General features: G+C 44.5%; 1 protein-coding gene across 11 annotated transcripts in view; it reads right to left on the minus strand.

Annotated features, from left to right (window-relative positions):
- The window catches only part of CC2D2A (coiled-coil and C2 domain containing 2A), a 155,543-nt gene that overhangs the window by 73,846 nt on the left and 58,516 nt on the right, over positions 1 to 23,181 (minus strand). For all 11 annotated transcript variants that reach the window (XM_023253304.2, XM_023253302.2, XM_023253303.2 and 8 more), the window contains 7 exons: positions 21,067 to 21,203; positions 19,836 to 19,967; positions 12,934 to 13,143; positions 11,660 to 11,766; positions 6,879 to 7,019; positions 3,505 to 3,661; positions 2,409 to 2,647 (listed from right to left, as the gene is read on the minus strand). In XM_023253304.2, coding sequence (XP_023109072.2) covers positions 2,409 to 2,647; positions 3,505 to 3,661; positions 6,879 to 7,019; positions 11,660 to 11,766; positions 12,934 to 13,143; positions 19,836 to 19,967; positions 21,067 to 21,203 — 1,123 coding nt within the window. The remainder of the gene's footprint in view (positions 1 to 2,408; positions 2,648 to 3,504; positions 3,662 to 6,878; positions 7,020 to 11,659; positions 11,767 to 12,933; positions 13,144 to 19,835; positions 19,968 to 21,066; positions 21,204 to 23,181) is intronic.

The following is a 23,181-nucleotide window of genomic DNA, read 5'->3' on the forward strand; positions in this document are numbered from 1 at the left end:
CTCATTCGTATGTGAAATTTAAGAAAAAAACAGATGAACATATGGGAAGGAAAACAAAAAGAAGGAAACAAACCATAAGAGATTCTTAGCGATAGAGAACAAACTGAGGGTTGATGACCGGAGGTGGGGGGATGGGCCAAATGGGCGATGGGCACTAAGGAGGGCACTTGTTGTGATGAGCACTGGGTGTTATACGTAAGTGAAGAATCACTGAATTCTACTCCTGAAACCAATATTACACTATATATTAACTAACTAGAATTTAAATAAAAATGAAAATAAAGTTATATTGCTGGATCAAGTAAAAAAATAAAGAATAAAAAATAAAGACTGACTCAGAGTAAAAAAAAAAAACATGTAATAGCATATTGTAATAGGTGAAATACGCTTCTCCCGGATTCATGCTTTTCTTAACACTTTCTGACAGTGAGTACTCATTGGATGTAGGGGATTAAGAACTGTTCCTTTTTTAAAAAGGCTTTTTGAATTCCAAAAAAAAAGGTATCCTGGCAAGCATATCACCTTTATAGCCAGGGAGTTAAAAAACAAATCAAAACCTCCAAGAACAGTCTTTAATTTTACTGTGCATATTTGTAGAGATGCCCACCCACAGCTCCAGTTTTTAGTTAAGTCAATAGCTACTCAAGTTTGGTAAGAACAGGGAAAACTTAGAAAAATAAAATAAAATCGAAATGCACTCAGGGGTTTTTGGGTGGTAAAGTCTTTTTTTAAATTGCAGTAAGGGGTGCCCGAGTGACGCGGTCAGTTAAGCCTCTGACTCTGGATCTCGGCTCAGGTCATGATCTCGCAGTTTGCGGGTTCGATCCCCGCATCAGGCTCTGCGTTGATGGTGTGGAGTCTGCTTGGGATTCTGTCTCTCCTTCTCTCTGCCCCTCACCCTCTTGTGCTCTCTCTCTCTCTCTCTCTCTCTCCCCAAATAAATAAACTTAAAAAAAAATTTCAGTGAGACATACACAACATAACACTTATCATTTTAACTATTTTTGAGTGATCAGCTCAGTGGCATTAAATATATTCCTGACGTGCAACCATTGGCATGATCTTTCTCCAGAACATTTTCAGCATCCCAAATAGAAATCCTGTATCCATTCAACTGGATGGTGGTAGTTTTAACTTTTTACATCTCTGTAATTTAGGCCCATCCCAGATATGGAATTGTTCAAATGACTTCAATGTTGTTGTCGTTGTTGTTTTTCTATAACGGAACTTAACACCTAATTTCAGGAAGTATTCAAGACACCCAAAGACTTTACTCAGAGTTGTTTTATGGCTTATTCCAGTAACCTCCTGCTACGAGCAGACCTAAGGCACCTTCTTCTGCATGGCCACCCTTATGTGAAGGCCTGATGAGAAGCTCAATCACAGTCATTGGCTTGGGGTAACTTGGGTCACAGTCCCAAATCCCAGTGAAAACAGAGAAATTCAAGACAGAGGTGTATATTCTCAGTCAAAATGAGGCTCATGACAAAAGATTGCCAAATCAAGCCCCAATTTCCCCCAAACACGATTACATGTTTTCTTAAAAACATGTAATAAAAAACCCCCATGGAATCACATATTTTGGGTGTTTATTATAAAATTATATGTTATGCAACTTGTGGCTTGAAAATAGCGAATCCATTGCTGGGGAATAGTTTATTTATATGCAGTATCTGAATGCTATGAAATTGGGAAGAAAAAAGCCACAATTAAAAAACCACATTATTGGTACGTTAACAGAAGTTTGAAACTAAGGAGGCTGCAGGAAGTCTTAAACGGACATCCTAATGAATCCCCACATCCTAATTATGTCTGAGGGTGACAGAATTTGTTGTATGTATAGATGTACGTGCAGAAAGTGGGGCTTCTGACTGGTTCCCTCTTAGGCATCATATGAATGACTAGAAATGTATTTCTATGTAAATCTGGAGAACAGGCATCAGATGGCTACAGGGGATACCCACAATTCCTCTGGGAGGCTTTCTGGGGCCTTCTAAGAGAGAAGCTGGCCTCTGGGGCAGGTGAAAACGAGGGTCAGTGACAGACCTGCGTGTCTGTGCCAGGTCAGTGGACAGAGGACCCACTGCTGTTACAGATAAAGGCTCTACATCAAAAGCCACAAAGGCAGTGGCTATGAAGAGTGCCTCCTACAGGCAGCCTCCCTTGGTGTACTTCTGAGTGACCAGTGGGGACACCTGAGGTAGGGGAACCATTCGACATCACCAAAATACAGACACACATCTTCAGTTTCATAGAGTTCAATCTATATGATACTTGCTTACAGAGTTCACGGCTCTCCGGATCAAACTGTGTCAGTCAGGAGATATACCTTCCATGTAGCGCATGCCTGCCCACCCACGAGCGCCTATCACAGGTCACCCCCACTTACACACTGAGCCTCTGCTCACCTGGGACACTGCTCGTTGGGCGTGACGCTCCCTGCCAGGCTCAGCTCCGGGACCAGCAGCGGCTCCCCAGGCCTTCTCCTGCTCCGGGCTGCCCTCTCCCTCACCTGGTGCTCCATCAGGGCCCGATCGGTGGGCTCCGGGGGGACCGGTTTCACCGGATCCTCCTCAGGATACGGCTCCCCCATCTCCTCTTCCGGATGCTCTTCGACTGCTTGCTTCTTTTTCTTCTTCTTGGCCCTCTGTTGGGCAAAAGGCAATCTAATGTCAAATAGTAATTTTGGAATTTCACTCAAGACCACAGTCTTCAGAACCAGGGGCGCCTGGGTGGCGCAGTCGGTTAAGCGTCCGACTTCAGCCAGGTCACGATCTCGCGGTCCGTGAGTTCGAGCCCCACGTCGGGCTCTGGGCTGATGGCTCAGAGCCTGGAGCCTGTTTCCGATTCTGTGTCTCCCTCTCTCTCTGCCCCTCCCCCGTTCATGCTCTGTCTCTCTCTGTCCCAAAAATAAATAAACGTTGAAAAAAAAAATTAAAAAAAAAAAAAAAGACCACAGTCTTCAGAACCAGATAGATAGACTTGGCTGCAAACCTAGCCCCACCTCAAGCAGTGGTGGGCACTCAGGCAGGTTACTAAACCTCTTGACCTCTCTGTGCCTCAGTTTTCTCATCTCCAAAATGGGGACAATCATAGGAAACTCTTCCCAGGGCTGCTGAAATGAGGTAATGCTTGGAAAGCACTTAGCACAGTGCCCGGGATCCAGTAAGAGCTGAAAAACGTTAGCTATTCACGAGATCATTAATATTGGGGCTAAAGGCCAAGGACACATCTTGAAATTAAAGTAAGTCTTGTGGGCCAGCATTGCAATTCACCCGATCTATAACTTACTGCCTTGGCTTCAACGTTGCAGGATTATGTGTGCAAAGTTATATGATTTTCCGGGGAAGCCTAGAAGCATCACTGCCCTACATTCAATGGGTAGAGCCAGAAGGGACCCCAGTCTTCCTGTCCAGTTTCCCTCCTTGGGCCTCAAGTGGTGGCCTCCCAGATGCCTCCGGTCCCCAAGGTCAGCCCTGCTCAAGGCTAAGTGACTCGACAAACCTGGGCTTTCTTCCAGGCTTTCCACTGCTGGTACGCGGCTCTGTACGCTTCCATCTTCTGCTCGTGCTCTTCCATGTGTTCTTCCAACAACTCGCTTATTTCGGCTTGAATTTCTGCTTCGTATGCTTCTTCGTCTGCTTTCTGGTCAACCTTTTCCCTTTAAAATAATTTGCAGGACCTTGGTTATTTCTTGAAATTCAGTAAGAGAGTAATAATAACAGCAAATACCCATATGGGGGGCAGATCCTCCTCTGAAAGCTTTGTGCATGTTAGCTCACCACCCTGCGCGGCCGATACTACTATCATTTGCATTTTACCCACAAGGAGACTGAGGCACGGAGAGATTAAGTAACGTGCCCAAGAACACACATTTGGTGAGTGGAAGAGCTGGAATATGGGCCCAATCTATTTGCCGCCAAGCAACAATGCCACTCTGAGCTAAGTGATCCAGATGGCAATATGACACTGTCCAGTGCCTGTAGACTCCCGACCGGTAATGGTAGAGTTTCATTGTACTTATTTTATTCGTGCTTCAAATCTCTGAGAAACCATTTCATTATGTTACTACCGAGCCCCCAAAACTGCTGTTCTGATTTTAGATTGACAATTTGAGTTTTTCTTTGACGATTCTGCTGATACTTTATCAGGAGCTCTGCCCAGCCCAAAGCAGCGTTCCCCATAGTGTGCTTGGTGGAACATTAGTTCTGTGAGATCCCCTGCCAAAAAGGCGCTGTGGCTGAGTCAACCTGGGATTAAACAAGTGTGGTATGTTACCGAGCAGTGTGATTGTCCCGGAAGGAGGTGATAGACATGTCACCCAAACACTCCCGCCCAGCACTTTGGACTTGTTGCAGCAAATTGCCTGGGCTTAGCGATCAATGCAGTCTGGCCTGTGGGTTCTACTCCTAAAGATCCTGTCCTTTTCAGATAAACTTACTCAGGTGCCTAAGGCTGACTCAGGTTTGCTTATGTACACGTGCTTGCTTACTTACACGTGGGGCCTGGTGGGTTTAGCAATTAGCAGTCCCCTAAGGCGCAGGTTCTTAAAGCTCTAGGATCCTGCTGAAGAAGTCACTCGGGAAACACAATGGCACTGGAAATTTATAAACATCGGAGAAAATCTGGCTCATAAGTTATGTTCCATCTCTGGCATATAGAGAACCATTTGCCTTGCTCTCTGTTCTGTAGAGGCATAAATAAACTAGCTGAAATCCGATGACTTTTGCAGGAAAAAAAATTATGCCGTATCATAAGGTGGCTAGGTGAATCAAGGGTGTAAAAAGGGGCACTCCAAAAAAAATTTAGGAGGCAGCTACTTATAGGAGGAAGGGGTGTTAGGTATCACAAAAAGTGTCACCTAGAGGGGACCTTAAGGGTAAATTTCTGACAAATTTTAGTTTATCTTAAACTGAAGGAAAGAAGGAGAAAACAATTAGGTAAATATTTATGTTCTGCTTCTGGGTGGGAAGGGCAGCCTGGAAGATGGAATTCGGAAGCTGAAACTCTGGAATTTCTGGGAGACATCCGTGGTTTCTGTGGGACAGACTACTTGGATCTGTCTTTCATCAGCTAATATTAACTCAGCAAATACCAAGTGGCAGCTTCTCTGTTTGGGACCAGATACCCAATGGCGACCAGATCCCTGCCCTCAGGAAGCACGGTCTTGTCTTTGTCCCAGGAACTGTAGGATGGTTTCCGAGTCTGATGAAAATTATGAAATTTATGAAACCCTAAAAATCACAATTTGCAGCTATCTTTGGCTAAAGCATGACTCTCTTCAAAGTAAAGTATCAGATAATTGCTCATATTTTTTACTTTTCATGGCGATGTATAGCACAACACTTACTTTCAACAAACAGTCAGGAAGGGACCAAAACCAGCAGCAGAGACACTCTTTAATTCATATACAGAATATGGTTTTGTTTTGATGACTCTACTTTTAATCATGTATCAAAGTCTAGTGGATTAGGTAGCATATCTGATATCAAAGCATACTTTCTCTGCACCATATACAAAGATCTATTCCAAACAGACTAAAGACGAATGAGAAACATAAAACTATAAAGATTATAGAGACCATATAATAGAATATCTACTTGACTGAGGGGAACAATTTCTAAAGCAGCATACAAAAAGCACCAATCATGAAAGAAAAGATGAACGTATTGTATCTGTGTAAAATGAAGAATTTCTATCATGAAAAAGCAGCAGAAGGGAATAAGGAGACAAGTACAGAGTAGGAGAGGGGATCTGCAATGCACATCAACAAAGGGCCCATGTCCAGGATAGATGTCAAACTCTTACCAATTATGCAAAAGATACAAAGAAAAACAGTTCAGTTCAAAAATCTACAAAAGCCTTGAACAGACAGAGGAAATCAAAGTGGACAATTTATGAGTGGGAAGTTAGAAATTAAACCATGCTATCGGACTGGCAAAGTGTGAGGTTTGACAAGACCAGGTGACCTCGATGGCACGAGTGATATGGACCTACAGGAACACCGCTCAAAGTATAAATCGGCACAACCACTCTGGAAAAGTGTAATCAGCACGTGAGTATTAGAGAGGCGCATCTCCTAAGACTCAACAATTTTACTTCTGGGTATGTTTCAGGAGAGCTTAGGCACGTGTACCTTAAAAGACACATATAAAGTACTTATAGAAGTGCTGTCTTGTAATAGACGAGAAACGGAATCAACTCAAATGTCCATCAACAGTAGAGTGAACAAGTTCTGTTGTATTCATATAATGAATATAAAGCAAAGAAAATGAACAAATCAACTTAGCTATAAAGTAGGTGAATCTCACGCAGTATTAAAGAACACACTACAAAGAGTACATACAACCTACTCTCATTTGTGGCTACATCAAATACAGGTGATATTAAACTACATATTTTTAGGAATTACAGGTAGATGGAAAACCTAGAAATAAAAACAAGGAAATGCTAATCATAAAAGTCTGGAAAATGGTAACTTCTGGGATGAAGGGGGAAGGAGGCGGGGTTAAGAACATAGGGGCTGCTCAGGTGCATGTAATGTCCTATTTCTTTACCTGGGGAGTGGTCATATTGTTATTTACTTGTCATTCTTTATTCAAAAATTTTTTTAAGAGAGAGAGCATGAGGGTGTGAGCAGCGGAGGGGCAGAAGGAGAGGGAGAAAGAGAACCTTAAGCAGGCTCCATGTTCAGCGCTCAGCACAGAGCCCAACACGGGGCTCGATCCCATGATGGTGAGACCATGACCTGAGCTGAAATCAAGAGTTGGACCCTCAACTGACTGAGCCACCCAGGCGTTCCTATTTGTAATTATTTTTCAAACTGCACCCATGTTTTACACATTTTCTCAATAAAACAATCTTTGAAAAAAGCTTACTTTCTCAAAACAAGTTTCAAGGGTGTATTTGTAAACCTCTGAAATTCTCGAAGGGATTTCATCTCCTTCCAAACTTTTATGATGGTTTTAAGCAACATTCGATCTTTTTCTTGTTCAGCGTCACGCAGTTTTCTTGTTTGCCTAGAAGATTGAACATGTTGATATATATTAAAAAGTTATTCAGGTAGGTGTGTAAATTAAAAAAGAAACTAATAATGCTGTAGCGACTGGATATTTAATCTGATACCTATAATACTTCTTAAGTACTAGATATCCAAAAATATGAGTGGAAATTTGAAGACAATAGGATGCCAATCTGTTTCAAGAGGTTATTTGATTTTGTTTTCTCTAGGTGAATCTGAAGTCAGTTAAACTAAATCACCTTCTGAACTTGTTATTAATAATACTATGTACCCTTAAACAAACAGCCACCTTTGAAGTTATAAAAATAAGAGGCCCAGTAAACTCAGTTCTCATGGACTAAATTATTGTAGACATAGGAAAATGTTATTGTCCCCGTTAACAACAAACATTAAAATCTGTCTTTGTTAACACAAATCACAAGTTCTAATGTTGCTCGCTGCCTGCCTTGGTGAGTTTTCAGTGCTAACTAGATTAACAACATTTTTAGCTTGATTTGAAGAGGCATCAGTTGGAAATGTTTTCATTTTTATTCCCACTATTTAAAGTGCTTGGGAATTATTCAATCCCCTTACTTTCAGCTCTCTCTATGAATGATAGTCAAATCCAGAACCCAAATGTACTCTATTATGCTATTAATCAATTAGTTAACTAGACAATTTTTCTTTTCTTGAGCAAGTAGCAGGTGTCATTCCAGGTGATTCAGAATGTCTAAGACTGGAAGTGTCTCTGTCCTCAAGGAATTTACAACTTAGCTCAGGAATCAGATACATAGATAAATGACTAAAACATACAAGGTGAGATTCGCCTAAGAGAGTGCCGTAGAAAACCACGGAGGTAGGGTCTCATGAATTAGCACCTCCTGACCTCCAGAAGGAAGACCTGAGTCTGGAGGTTGCACTTGTGATGACCCAGTCTGTGGAGATGGTACAGAGAAGCACAGAGGTCTAGGTTCCCAGTCATTCAACTGCTGGCTCCGGAAAAAGAAGATGGCAGAAGACGACAGCCAGTTAGTGGTTGGGTGGCCAAGATTTGGGATTCTCTGAAGACCTCACAGAAACAAGAAAGCAATGAACTAAGAAACATGCTTCTTGGGAAGCAGTGAAGCATGTGGTTAAGGGCACAGATGTTGGAACCTCACTCTGTAGGTTGAGACCCTGGGTCTCTCATCTGTGAGCTGGCCTAGCAAACAACTTAGCTTCTCCCTGCCTCATCTGTAAGCTAGGGGTGCTCACAGAATCTACTTCACAGGGTTGTTGAGAGGAGTGTTAATGCTAGAACCGTGCCCGACATCTGGTAAGTGGTCCGCCAAGTGTTACCTGTCACTATCAAGTGGTCTGTGTTCTTGTGCCCTTAGCTGCTACCTCCCCGGCCTCCTTTTTAAAAACTGCGGTATAAAATTATCTTACTGAGTTCTAGGACACGTTGAGGCTTTCTGACATATTTCCTATTTCCTTTTTTAGTACCTGACAAAATAGTTTCTCAGAAATGCTAAAAATGAACTCTTAGCAAGAAAAATTTGACATCTGAGCTACAGAAGCAAAGCATCACAAAAGAATATTTAACGACCAGTTGTGGTCAGGGCTCTGGAGGAAAAGGCAAAGGCAGTTTTGCCCGGGGAGTCAGGTAACACTTTTCTGAAACTCGGTGCAGACGGGGTCCGGAGTGTGGATGAGGGTGTCAGCCCTGAGGTGAAACTCTGGGAGTTCACTGGCCTCTCTGGATGATCTTTCCAACCATGGGACTGGATTCCTCTCAGAAGGAAATGCAGATTAATAAAGAAAAGAGAAAGAAAAACCCTGTGAGGGACTTAGAACATTTAGAAGCTGGGCAGAGAAGGATGATAGAGGCAGGATGGTGGGAAGGACAGGCGGAAGAAGAGGGGTGCGGACATCCAAGGGAGGGTGGCCTAGGGAGGGGAGGGGAAGAAATACATCACAAAAGTCCCCTCTGGTGACAAGGCCCCTCGCTGTCAAGAGGCCAGGTAGCAGGAGGGGCTTGGCAAGACGGAGGTCCCCAGGGACCGTGGCCAGATCGCCTCAGAGGAAAAGCGGGTGGGTGAATGAGGGCGGGTTCCAGTGAACTGGATGGGAGGGAGCCGAGCAGAAAGATTCGTTCATGTTTGCCACAAGTTTGGCTGTGAAGGGAAACAGAGAGAAAGCCGTAGCCAGATGGGGCTCTAGGGTGGCAGAATTTTTACATGTTCCAGTCTGAGTAGGTCTGAGGGTTAAGAGCCAGTAGGGAGAGTGAAACACAATGTCTCCCTGTCTTGCACCCACAAGGTGCTTCCTTCCTCGTCCAGCTAGTTGCAGCTCAGAGGGCCAGCAACGCGGTCGTGATGCCATTTACAGCAAAGAAGATGGAAAATGGTGGAAAATGCTCGCTGTGGAGCTGTGCTGGCTGTTGACTCGGCCGATGCCCGGCGGGGGCTCACCCGGCCTCTGGTCAGGTCAGCAGCCGCACACGGGCCTGCTTGAGGGGACATGTGGGAACAGGTCGTCTGCTTTGAACTCGTTTCAGCAATAGTTAAACATCAGTAAAAGACTAAAACCCACTCTTTCACGGGGGCCAGAAATGCTGAACCGCAGAGCTGTTCATCCCCACGGGCAGCAGAAAGACCACACTGGCTCTGCCACCCACGGGCCCCCGGCACGGTCTGTGCACCTTACGCACCGTTCTGCCAGCTTCCAAATGCTGATTAATAAATACAAGCCCGTAGAAAACCACTTCTGTATTCAGAACAGCTTTTTGTCCCTTTTCTTACCCAATGTATGCGAAAACAAAAATTATCTTCACAAAGAGGCTGCCAGCTGGGTTTTTTTGTTTTAGCATAAATAAGAATTTTCATTTCATTTTATTTTTTTAAAGTTTATTTACTTTGAGAGGGAGAGAGAGTGCGAGCAGGGGAGGGGCAGAGAGAGAGAGAGAATCTTAAGTAGGCTCTGACAAAGCAGAACTCATTAACCGTGAAATCATGACCTGAGCTGAAATCAAGAGTCGAATGCTTAACTGACCGAGCCACCCAGGTGCCCCAAGAATTTTTGTTTTAAAATATACTCTTCATGCATTTACAATGACAATATCTCAACGTCACTAATTTCCACTTTGCTGGAAGAACTAACTGAAGGCTCGGTTGTAAAAAGAAAAGTATGCATTTAAAGTCCTGGATTTATTAATTCCTGTTCTAAGAATTTATCCCGTGGAAATGTACAGGTACATAAATATATATACACACAGGAATGTCAATTAGAGCACAGTTTCAGCATAAAAAATAGGACCAGTACAAATGCCTCTCAACAGGGGACATAGCATCTATATAATGTCAGCCTTTAAATGATACGGACCTAGATGTCCTGCAGTAAGAAAAGGTCTGAGATGCATTTTGCATAGAAAACAAGTTGTGAGATGGTAAATGCAATGGTTCCTTAAACAAAATACAAACACATAAACACATCTGTGTATGTGTGCGTGAGTATATACACGTGTACGTACAGGTGGAAGAACTGGCAGAAATCTGTTATCATGATTTTCCCCGAGGGATGGGACTCCAGAAGACAGTCACCTTCTACATTCTGTATTTCCTTCTTGTTTGGCAACAATCAGGCTTTAATTTTTGAATTTTAATTATGAAAAATGCCCCCAAATAGAAAAATATATGTCATAAATAATTGGGACACTTGTTCACATTTTGATATATTTACTCAGGGCCATTTGTGTTTTTTTTTTTTTTAATTTTTTTTTTTTCAACGTTTATTTATTTTTGGGACAGAGAGAGACAGAGCATGAACGGGGGAGGGGCAGAGAGAGAGGGAGACACAGAATCGGAAGCAGGCTCCAGGCTCTGAGCCATCAGCCCAGAGCCCGACGCGGGGCTCGAACTCACGGACCGCGAGATCGTGACCTGGCTGAAGTCAGACGCTTAACCGACTGCGCCACCCAGGCGCCCCAGGGCCATTTGTTTTTGGCCAAAATGTCATAGTTACAGGTGAAGACCTCTTGAGTTTCATTCCCTTCTCTCCCTCCCTAGAGGAAGCAGCCGGCACCTGTGTCTTTTCTGTCCGAGTGTACCACACAAGGGTGTGCCTACAACAGACGAGCGTTGTGTTGGGTATTCTTTAGGGTTCATGAGCCGTATCACACGGCGAGTCTCCTCCTAACACCTGGATGTTTTCATTCAACGTTGTTTTATCCATATTGGTACACAGAGATCTAAGTCAGTTTAACTGTGGTGTAGATGTTCAGTGGAAGACTATACCAGACGTGTTCGTTCTGGTATAGGGTTGTTCTTAGTTCCTTACTTTTGTAAACGATGCTATGAAATCCCGAATTTCTGCATCCCAGCTTGTGGGCACTTTCCACACTTTGCTAGCGTGTGGTCGGGCTCCTCTCTAAAGTGGTGGCTGTAGCAATGTTCATTTACATCAGTGGAGTGTGTGAGTCACAATATCCACATCCTCATTCTTTTACTGGATTTCAAATTTGGGGTTAATATGATGGATATATCTCATTATTTCATTTGGCTCAATGTCTCATGTATTCAGTGCATTCAGAAAAACCGAAAAAAAAAAAAAAGCTTTCAACAAGTATGCATCTAACAAGGGAAGAAAAAGTAGAAGTTATAACGACAGACTTATACTCACCGAATTTCAGATTTATACTCATTGATAGTTTTTTGGGTCGTATCAAGAGACTTATGAGTTTTTTCTGGGTTAAGTCCTGTCTGAACAGCATTTCTTAGAGCTTGGAGCTTAAAAAAATGGATAAAAGTTTTGAGTTAGAAACTCTACTGCCTACTGCAAATTACATGCCCCAAACCACCCACTTCTCCAGGGCAAAATGATGCCAACAAGTCTGTGAATGGGTGTTCAGGCATCCAGCTGTTCCCACACTTTCGCCAAAATGAACTCTGACAGAGAGCTATTTATTCTATTCTTTTTAAAGAAATTTTTAATATTTATTTATATTTGAGAGAGACAGAGACAGTGCGTGAACAGGGGAGGGGCAGAGAGAGAGGTAGACACAGAATCCGAAGCAGGCTCCAGGCTCTGAGCTGTCAGCAAAGAACCCGACGTGGGGCTTGAACCCACTAACCTGGGTCATGACCTGAGCCGAAGTCAGATGTTCAACTGACTGAGCCACCCAGGAGCCCCTATTCCTTCTATTCTTAAAAAAGAAAAGGAATAATAAAGAACAGTGTATGTCCATCCCTGTTCTGTAGCCCAGATAATCAAATTGCTCATGACAAGTGTCACTTTTATGTGTGTGTCTCAAAAATAAGGTTTCTTTCAAGGCTAAAAGCGGACCTTTCTGGGTCCTGGACATATAGTGATATTTTTGTGAACCGATCATAAAATCATAGACTCATAAAAGGAGGTATGGTGGAGTTACCTCTTATTTGGGCAGTAGGTTTGAAGCCAAGGCATGGGAGGAAAGTTGCCCATGGTCAAAATTAAGCAAGAAAATCCCATGTAAATGCCAGAGATCCATATCTTTGAGCATCATTTGAAACAACTGACTTGTGTTTGGGTACCATGTTATGGGAAAGTACATGTGAAAATGAGAATGTCTCTAAGGACAGAGAGGTGCCCAAGCCACAAACGGTCTCAACATCTGAGGTCACACAAGCAAAACACAGCCACATATCTTCCATTTAATGCCCGCTCCTGGGAGGTCAGGTTACTTGCACTGTTTGCACAAACTTTTCTCTTTAAGCCAACTGTGTGCCACCGAATTTTCACACATTAAATGTACATTGCCAAATCCCTCCTTTTGCCTGTAGGTAGAACACTCTATCAATCATCCTAGGCCAAGGGAGCATGTGAAAGAGGCGCAAGAAAGTTTGCTGCAGGAAAGTGTCTTTGTTGCTTGGGCTCATCAGAAGAACCAATCCGACAGTAAGAATGGAAGAGTGTACCTTGTCAGTAAGAAATTTTGCCTTGTTTCTCTGGTGTCTTGCCAGGTACTGGTCATATAACTGGGCCAGCTTGGCTGCCAAAACATGCTCGCGGCTGAAACAGGGATGATGAGTGAAGATTAACCCTGAAATATCAATGTCCAGTTGGAAATTTCCCGGGGAGTCTCCAGACCCAATCATGTGCTGACTTCTGTGGACATATTTTACCGCCTGTCAAAGAGAGCAGAGTGTGGGGGGACCACAGTTAAAGCACTTATTGGATAATGATGCTGTGATGTGCAGTGGGACAACAGGTGCACCAAGATCCACAAGTAAGAATATATGAGTTTATTTCTTTTCAGCCATTCAATTTCATATTTCCCACCCCTCCCCAGATTAGTAGACTACTCATGTTTTGTATCCTTATTTATTTTAATAAAATAACAAGTTTTCCCCTGTAAAATAACATTTAGTCTGTCTCTGATGAGAAGATCGACAGATTTTTTTTTTTGCTTAAAAAAAAGTGTCCTTTTGGGCCACTTGGGTGGTTAAGCTCTTGATCTCAGGGTCATGAGTTCAAACCCCATGTTGGGCTCCAAGGTGGGAGTGAAGTTTACTTAAAAAAATGTTCTTATAAAATTAGGATGTGTTTACAAATGGTAGGCTTAAGTAGGAATGGATTGACTATATCTCAGTACCTTCCAGAATATGCTGAGTAGAGTCTCCATTTGGGTTTATAGGGAGGGGAGACCATGCCTGTTGGGTTCATATTTTGTGCCTTATAAAAGCCCTGGTTCTGATCATTAATGTCCTTACACTTTAGACTGCACCAATAGAGGCATAATTCTTTTCTCTTTCGTTCAGGTGAAAGTATTCAATTATAACTTGCATTTGTCTTAGAAGTTTTTAATCTGCATGTGGCCAATATGTGTCTTATGATCACCGGGATTAATTACAAAAATTTCTGTTTCACAAAGACATGTACAAGTAAACATCATTCCACAGACCTAATAGAAAATTCATCTCTAATTGCTTTGCTCTTGCTGGTTCTTGTTTTGTCCTTCCCCTTGCCAAAGGGCTCCAGGGTTATGAGATCACTCAGGTGTGGCTTTCGGGTTCCATCTTGTACTCTTCTTGGTATGTGGGTAGCATTGCTTGAAGTGTGACCTAAGTCATTGTACTTCATTTGTACCTCCCCAAATCTCCATTAGCCCGTGTTCAAATGATTGCTGATGGTCTCTGCCTTAGGCTCAGCTCAACCACATAAAAAAAAAAAACTTCTAAGACTACTGGTAGTCACTGAGCTAACTGCTCAAAAGACCCCAACTCTCTTCCTATTAAGGGGAAAGACTCCTGGTTCCACGTCTTCCTTTTTGCTATATTTTTCTTTTCCCACATACTGAGAACTATCCGAAAACAGCAGAAACAATTTCTTCTAAGAATAAACAATATTTGTAGGGCATAGTATTTTAATTTTGAAATTGATTTGATTCTTCCCTTTCCATTTGAAAACCAAAAACCAAAACTATCAAGGGTGATGCAAATGGATTATCTGCCAATGTTCTCAGTGTGTGCGGAGATGAATGCCAACGGAGAAAGAAATTTAGAAGTTGTATGGAAAAACAATAATCATTGGTGGGATTAACATACAAGTTTCTATATTTGCCCTGAGAAATAAGAGGAACAGAGTCTGAATCCAGCCCAGAACCTGCAGGAGATTCTGTAGCCATTGTTCTGGTCTTCCTGGAAAGCTTTCTCATTCCCATTTTCTGGGCATGAGGTGGGGGTCACAGGGCCCACTTACAACTGACCAGTTTGTCCTTTGTATTGATAATATGAATCTTGGAGGAAAAGATAAGACCCTTTCCCTTAGAGTTGTTATGCTTAGATTATCAAGGGTCATGCCTCCTAACACATGGAGAATTCTGGCCTGCCTACAATACGAGGGAGTGAAACCAGTCAACATTCAAGGAGAACCAGAGAAAAGAGAGGTGGAGAGTGAGACTGCCATCATGGAGCCCCTGGTCTCAGCCCCTGAGGTCCTGGTTCCTAAATCCCCTCTTTTCATTTTCTGATTTATCTCCAGATCCTTCCCAGTTATGTGGGCCACCAAGTTCTCCCTTTGCTTAAGTTAGTTTTGCATTAGCTTCTGTCATTTGCAACCAAAGAGTGTTGGTGAATGCAGAGTTTAGAGCCTAGTAGGTGACCAATGGTCTGGGAAACATCGGTGAGGATGGTAGAGGGGAAAGTGCTAATCTTCTCAAGTGGTAATTAACAAGGAGGTTGGAATCACGGTAAAGGCCTCAAAACGGTAAGCAGTTTTGCAAAGGGGAGGCTCCTACACAACTGTCCCTCAGGAATGTCATGCCAACTTCAAATCCCAGAACCTTTTACTTATTTTTTTTTTTTTTTAAGTAAACTCTGTGGCCAACGTGGGGCTCAAACTCACAACCCTGAAGTCAAGAGTTGCATACTTCTCCAACTGAGCCAGCCAGGCACCCCTCACAGAATCTCTAACACGTGACATGTCTGTTAACCCATACCCCATGCTAGGGGTGGTCTCTCTAAGGCCTTGTTTGAATGTTGCTACCTCTGTACTCCCTGAGTTTAGGACAACTGAGAATATACTGGACTTTCACTTAAGGATGGAAAAATTAAAAATAAAAGAGGAAAGGTAGGAGGGAAGGAAGCACAGATGGAAGGGAGGAAGGGAGGGAGGGAGGAAGTGAGGAAGGGAGGAAGGAGGGAGGAAGGAGGAAGGCTGTTGGGATGCTTTCAACAACCCGAACCCTACTTTGCTATCAGGATTAGGCAAACTGCATTTTATATTGTTTATGCCATATGTGCAATGCACTCTTGGCATTTTTATTTTTGAAGTTTTGGAACAGTTCCTTCTTAAGAGGTATTCGATTGCATTCTTTCTCATTTGAAGTTTAATTTTGTTCTTTGCACAATATCGGATCTCTTTTTGTATTTCTCTATTCTATTTATTTATTGAGTATTAATCTATTTTTTACATTTACTTATTTATTTTGAGAGAGAGAGGGAGAGAGTCCGAACTTGCACACACAAGTGCACGCAAGCAGGGGAGGGGGAGAGAGAGGAGAGAATCCCAGGCAGGCTCCATATTGTCAGCGCACAGCCTGACACAGGGCTCAATCTCACAAACTGTGAGTTCCTGACCTGAGCCGAAATCCAGGGTCAGACGCTCAACGGACTGAGCCACCCAGGCACCCCTAGTATTAATCTATATTTAATGGTCTCTAACAGAGGTCTTAAATTAGGAACAGTAGAATATTACATTTTTACCAAATACTAATGGGGGATGAATTTGGTCAGTCCTGCTGGGTCAGCATCGAGCCTAAGAGCTCTGAGGCATAAATTCACCAAGGCTCCATTAATGGCCCCAAGAATTGTCAATTCCCAGTTGGCACACTGACTTGGTTTTCCATCACTTGGATGCCAGGGTTAAGCCAGACCCCAGGAAAGCCACTGTTCTGCAGGAGAGACAGCTGAGGAGAGGAATAAGGAAGGGGGTCTCTTCTAGACACATTCAGCTCAGCTGAATCATTTTAATAATATTCAATTTGTACTTTGATTGAGGTGTCCCTGTGTGCCAGCCTCCTGCTCAGTGCTAGGGCTAAGAGAAGAAGAAAACCCCATCTTTGCCCTTGAGTCACTTTCAGGGGAGTGGGGGAAGGAGAGAGAAGATGCATTAATAACCTGTCAATGAAGCCATTTCTGCCCGTTCATCTCCTTCTCTGCTCACGCATCATGTCAAAACTCCCAGATGGAAGGTATGTTTGGATAGAGGGCTAAAAATATAGATCATACGCATTTAACGTTTGTTCTTAAAGGCAAGCCTGTGACATGGAACAGTGGAAGAACGGGTTTTGGCATTGGACAGATCTGAATAAATGTAGGAAAAGGCAAAAGTTAGGAAGTAAATAAAATTGTGAAAATACCAATCCAGAAAGAAATGCATGATGTTTTGAATCACTGGAAGTTTCTACAATGACACTCCAAAAAAAGAACGAGGTATACAATTCAACAGCGAACTTAGCAGGTAACGTGCAATGGGGGAGGTGGATCAGAGAGGGAGTATAATATCTCCTCCCTCTAATTTAAAGCCTTCTGCCACCTTCTCACACACTCCAACATATCCTTCATACTTTGCCATGTAACTTTGCTGAAATGGATGGAACAGTGAAGGGAGACTGACCCTCTAAGAAACGACCTAGGGAGCCTCCAGTCCCTTTGGATCTCTCCCTTCTCTTAACTTCTTTGGCTCCTGTGATGCTGGATGCTCAACCCCCTCTTAGTGGAACTATTCTCTTTCCCGACTTCCCCATTTCTGCACACAAGATGGGAAGATCTCCCGTCTCACAGGCATCGGGAAGAAGCCACCTTGCTTCTCCCCACTGTCCATCCTCATGGCTTCTTCCCCAGAGAGAAGGAAGAATGTGACTAGAGAGCCAGCTGGAGCTCAAGAGCCATTGGTGTGGGTTCTCTGCTGCCCCTTCTTAGCTCTTTCCCGAAAGCCTGCTTACTGGCCTCGTGGGTTCTCCTCAGCCGTCCCCATGGTGAACTCGCCAGGCTTGTGTCCAGGCGAGGACCTAATTCATGGGAGACGGAACAGGAAGCCCATCCGGTCTTGGGTTCCCGTGGCATTCTGCTGTCCGGCTGTTCCCATAGTGCGACTGATGCCTGCATCCCTCTCTGACCCCGTGCCATTCCCAGCTTCCCAGCTAGCTGACAACTTCTAAAGCACACAGGTAAGATTAATTGGCTCCCCTAATACCCCACCCTCCGTGGTATTTACTCTTCTATTTTCTCATTGTAACCCATAGAGTCTCATTATATCAATGTGTCCTGCTGAAATGGATGGAACAGTGAAGGGAGACTGACATATTGCTGGATATGTGCCCAAGGGGAAGACTATCTCGATCACTAATTAGGTCACCGATCTGGCGTGGAAACAAACAGATGACAAATCCCTCATGGACAGTGACTTGGGTTTGTGCTTGTTTTGCAAATCTACTCCCATGATCACATTTGGGCACAAAGTAGCCACTCATTAAAACTTGTCTGTAATAACAACAATATTTTATAGAAGTTCACATTTTGTTTTTGTTTTTAGAAAATGTTGATTTATTTATTTTTTTAGCGAGAGAGCGAGGAGGTGTGGGGCAGAGAAAGAGGGAGAGAGAGAATCCCAAGCAGGCTCAGAGCTGTTGGTGCAGAGCTCAACGCAGGGCTCGAACTCACAAACCTGAGCCAAAATCAAGAGTCAGACGCTTAACTGAATGAGCCACCCAGGTGCCCCAGAAATTCGTAATTTTAAATAAAGGGCAGGGGCGCCTGGATGGCTCAGTCTGTTGAGTGTCCGACTTCGGGGCGAGTTATGATCTTGTAGTTCGTGGGTTTGAGCCCTGCATTGGGCTCTTTGCTGACAGGTCAGAACCTGGAGCCTGCTTCAGATTCTGTGTCTCCCTCTCTGCCCTTCCCCCACTCATGCTCTCTCAAAAATAAATAAATGTTAAAAAATTTTTAAAATGGCATACAGTTACATTATCTTAATACTCACAATGATCCTCTGAGGTAGGGAGGACTATTATTGTTCCTATTTTTTGATTAAGGAAATGGGACCCTCCCAAAGTCACGAAGTAGTTGTTAGTAGGGCAGTTCACATGCCCTGACTCGCACCCATGTCTTGCTTTACGGAATGATCATTAAATCCCCTCATTCTGTTTCACTGTATCCATGGTGAAATATTACAAACATAAAATTACGTGGGTTTCCTTTTTTTTTTTTTTATTTTTTTTAATGTTTTTATTTTATTTTGAGAGAGAGACAGAGTGTGAGCAGGGGAGGGGCAGGGAAAGAGGGAGACAGACTCTGAAGCAGGCTCCAGGCTCTGAGCTGTCAGTGCAGGGCCTGATGCGGGGCTTGAACTCATGGACTGCGAGATCACGGCCCGAGCCAAAGTTGGACGCCCAACCAACCGAGCCACCAGGTGCCCCAAAACTACATGGGTTTCTGAAGGTGGTGATCTTTGCTCAGCAGTTCAGGAAAGCAAGGGTAATATAATTAAACACGTAGGCAGGCAACTCCGCCTGTTTAACACTAGCCAGCACTTACTGAGCTCTGATCCAAGCACTCGAACGTACTGTCTCAATGAATCGGCACAATCATCATAGAGGCAGATACTGTTATTATGTCCATCCTACAGATGAAGAGATTGTGACCCAGAGAAATTAAGGGCCAAGTTTGCCCTGTGAATGTCAGTGCCAGGACTCAAGTCAAGCTGTTTGCTACCTGGCCTTAAGAAAACACAGTAGAAAGGATTTGCAAGGATAGAAAATCTCCAGTTACATAATAAAGAGACAATGAATGGGAAATAATCCTGCAGCATATGTGAGATGGCAGAGAAAAAGGAAGAAAAATAAAGCCAGCTAACCTGGATACGCAGATAAAGTCACTGACTTAGCCATTCCTACCTGGGAGCTCATTCCTTGTTTGAGAAGCAAGTAGGTGAGCATAGTAGGCTTGTTCTTATATAACACGCCTGCTGTTTGTTCTTTATGTGTGACGTAGAGAAACTTAAACAACCAAAGTACAATGTTATGAACTTAGCACTCCAGGCTCTCCAAAGAACAAAGCACTTTCAAGCACATTCATGCATTAAAAATGGGGAGGTGGAGGCGCCTGGGTGGCTCATTCAGTTAAGAGTCCGACTCTTATCTCGACTCAGGTTGTGATCTCACAGATTCGTGAGACGGAGTCCCGCGTTGGGCTCTGAGCTGATAGTGCAGAGCCTGCTTGGGGTTCTGTCTCTCCCCTCTCTTTGCCCCTCCCCCGTGTGGGCTTGCTCTCTCTCTCTCTCCAAATAAACTTTTTAAAACTGGGGGAGGTGGGCTTACCTTTTTATACAATGTTTCAAGTTCTGCCCTGAAGTCTTGCTCCTGTGTCAACACCGGTGGTCTTGAAGGAAATGGCTTGATGGGGTTTGGCAGTGCTACGATTCGCCCATCGTCTCCGAACCACCTTCTTCCCTGCAGGTCAAGCAGAGGGATGGACAACATTTTATTCTTTTTTTTTTTTTTAATTTTTAAAAAAATGTTTATTTATTTTTGAGAGAGAAAGAGAAAGAGAGAATGGAGGAGGGGCAGAGAGAGAGGGGGACACAGAATCCGAAGCAGGCTCCAGGCTCTGAGCTGTCAGCACAGAGCCCGACCTGGGGCTCGAACTCATGAACTGTGAGATCATGACCTGAGCCGAAGTTGGTCACTCAACTGACTGAGCTGCCCAGACGTCCCAACGTCTTCTAACTGGGCAGAAAATGGCTTACAAAAGAAACAACACTTGCAAGAAAATTCTGGGTCGACACACACATTTCATGCACCTTCCCCTGTCCCAATAGATCTTTAAAAGCCTCGTTTCTGGGGCGCCTGGGTCGTTCGGTTGGTTCAGTGTCAACTTTGGCTCAGGTCACGATCTTGTGGTTTGTGGGTTCAAGCCCTGCGTCAGACTCTGTGCTGACACCTCAGAGCCTGGAGCCTGCTTCGGATTCTGTGTCTTCCTCTCTCTCTGCCCCTCCCCTGCTCACACACTCTCTCTTTCTCTGTCTCTCTCAAAAATAAACATAAAAAAAATTTTAAATAAAAAAAATAAAAGCCTCGTTTCCATTAGCAACTGAGTCGTCACTAACACCCCCCACAATTAAGATATAGTCCTCACTCCCCTCCAAAAAAGCGTTAACAAAAAGCTTACAGGGGTGCTTCAGAAAAAATGTATTTTCTATGCATGAAAAATTGAAGGAAAAAACCACAGGAGCAAAACAACGGAGAACCTTCTATCCGTGGGTGATTAAACATTTCTGTGAATTGCGTGAGGTTGTGGACATCTGACTCAGCAGGAGAATCCCGAACCCAGCCAACGGAAGATGGGTTTTAAGCGGGGGGAGAGGTTGTGCGGTTTGAGGATCGCCAAACGTACTGAGAGACAAATAAAAATATTGAACCACTGTCTACAGGCAGGAGGAAATGAGCATGATGTGACTGTCCCCACAGGAAGAAGCAGCTCCAAGAGTTGCCCACCGGGGGACAGGGAGGACGGGGGGGTGGGGCGGGGGGACACTGGCTGCGTGCTTACAGGTTCCTGTGTCAGCAACCTGTTCTCCATGATGTTCTGACAGGTGCGAGGCACGTCCGGTCTCGTGCCGATGTACAGGCCTTCGTCTTCCAGATATCTGGGCTGTACGTTCTCGGGAAGCTTTTTATACGTAGGCACTAGATAGGTCAGAAGCAAATAAAAGCAACATTGGTGCCAGCCTAAACATTTGCAGCTGCAATTTGGTGACTTCGAACAACCACTGGAGATTTCATTTAGATTCTTGGAAGCCGCAAATGCTCCATGTTAACTCCTAGAAGCAGAACCAGGGAAAAGAGGAATGTGTTCACCCGTAATATCACGTTGCAGAATCATGAAATAAGTCCACACCTAACTCACCAGTGTGGCAAAGCACGGGGACGGCGGTATTCAAATCAGAGGACCTGCTTCACCGCTCACTGGTGGAAAGAACCAGGGCCGGGCCCTTCTTTGAACTCTTTCCTTTCGTACAAAAGGGATGAGAGTATCTACTCACAAGGTTCTTGGGAGAATGAAATGAGGTAAAGTATGAGAAAATGCTTTGTAAGTTAAGAAGTTTAAAAAAGGAGACAAACTTGAAACAGAGCAGCAAGGGAGGATTTTCTCCGGAGGCGATGCATTTGCACTTGAGGGTTGAGAAGGAAGGAGCTGGGGATGGGGACCTGGGGGTGTGAGTGTCCCAGGGAACAGGGGAGGGGGAGGAACACAGGGCGGGCACTGAGTGGGTGGTGAGCCCTGCAGGGCAGTAGGGTGGAGGGAGGGCCTCTCAGGCCACCAGCAGCAGTGGGTTCTGGCCAGGGGGGTAGGTCACCGAAGGCTCCACCTGGGGAGTGACCGAGCAGATTCTCAGTTCTAGAAAGATCCCTGGGCCTGCTTGGGCAGAGTAGGCCAGAGGAGAAATGAGAAAAGGTGGTGGATTTGTGAGGGCCCGGAGCCAATTTGGGAGCTAAGAGGAAAGGTGGAGAACCACTTTTGTTTATAATTACCTCACTCTAAACCTCGCCAAATCCTCGAATCTGCCAATTCTCCTGTGTGTGGCCATTTGGATACTGTGCTTCCCAAACTCCCCCGCAAAAAAGCAACCAATGCCAGTAGTTCTGGAAGAACCTACCTCGGAGTCTTTAGAAAACCTGGGGCAAACCACTGTTGTAACCTTTTTTTCTGTTCCCCAGCCCTCACATGGCTAGACGGGGGCCCATCACTAATCCCAGGGGTCTTCAACTCTTTTCAAGGGAACGTTTTTGAGCACTCGCCCACCCTGCATATGCCTGTATGTTGTGTACGCATGATCATACTTACAGAATTAGATCAGGGAAGGAAGAGATTAAAAATACGTGTAAGTAGAAGCCTTGACATTGGCTAACACACTCGACTTTGGCAACCGTTCTCCAAACAGTGACAAGAACAACAGCACCAGTAACAGAAATTACTATTATTTCTGATCTCCTGCTATGTGCTGGTCACAGCACAGGAAATTCACTCATGTCATTCCTCAGTGCTCAAAGGAAAACTAAACGTCCAGGGTCATGTCATAGGAGCGTCTCATTTCCTGCTGACTTCAGGCGAGGCACCCCGGAATAGAGGAGCTCGCTCATGGTCATACCTTGCGGAGGAGGAGCTGGGGCTGTGTGGCTCCCCGACTCCTGTTGGCTAGGCCAGGGTCACCTCCTCACAGGGCCCCCCTGTGGGCCAGCGCGAGTGGGAGAAGGATCTGTGATTGGATCCCCGCTCAGAGCAGGACCCCCGTGCAGCCGGGACAGTTTAGGCCTCTTCCACGAGCAACCCCCTACCCCTTGTCTGAGCGGGCCCCTGGGGTGAAACCTCCACTCCCAACCCAGGGGGCTTCAGCGACAGGCCTGGAAGTGAGAATCCTCTGCACACAGACGCAGGTGAGGAAGTTCCTCCTAGGCTGAGGTTGCTGCAAACGCATTTCTCCACTCCCCCAAAGGGCATCAGGACGCATTGTGCCAGACGTGTGGCCTCTGCAGCTGGCCACCCCACTCAGAAGGCTGCCTCCCTCACGTCACTAGATTCAAGGTCTTGACTAGTTCCCTAACTTCTCTGGGCTTCTGCTTTTTCATCTGTAAAATGAAAGAGACGACTTCTCTAGCCCTGGTG

This window comes from Felis catus, chromosome B1 (genome assembly GCF_018350175.1).
Source record: "Felis catus isolate Fca126 chromosome B1, F.catus_Fca126_mat1.0, whole genome shotgun sequence".
Taxonomy (NCBI): Eukaryota; Metazoa; Chordata; class Mammalia; order Carnivora; family Felidae; genus Felis; species Felis catus.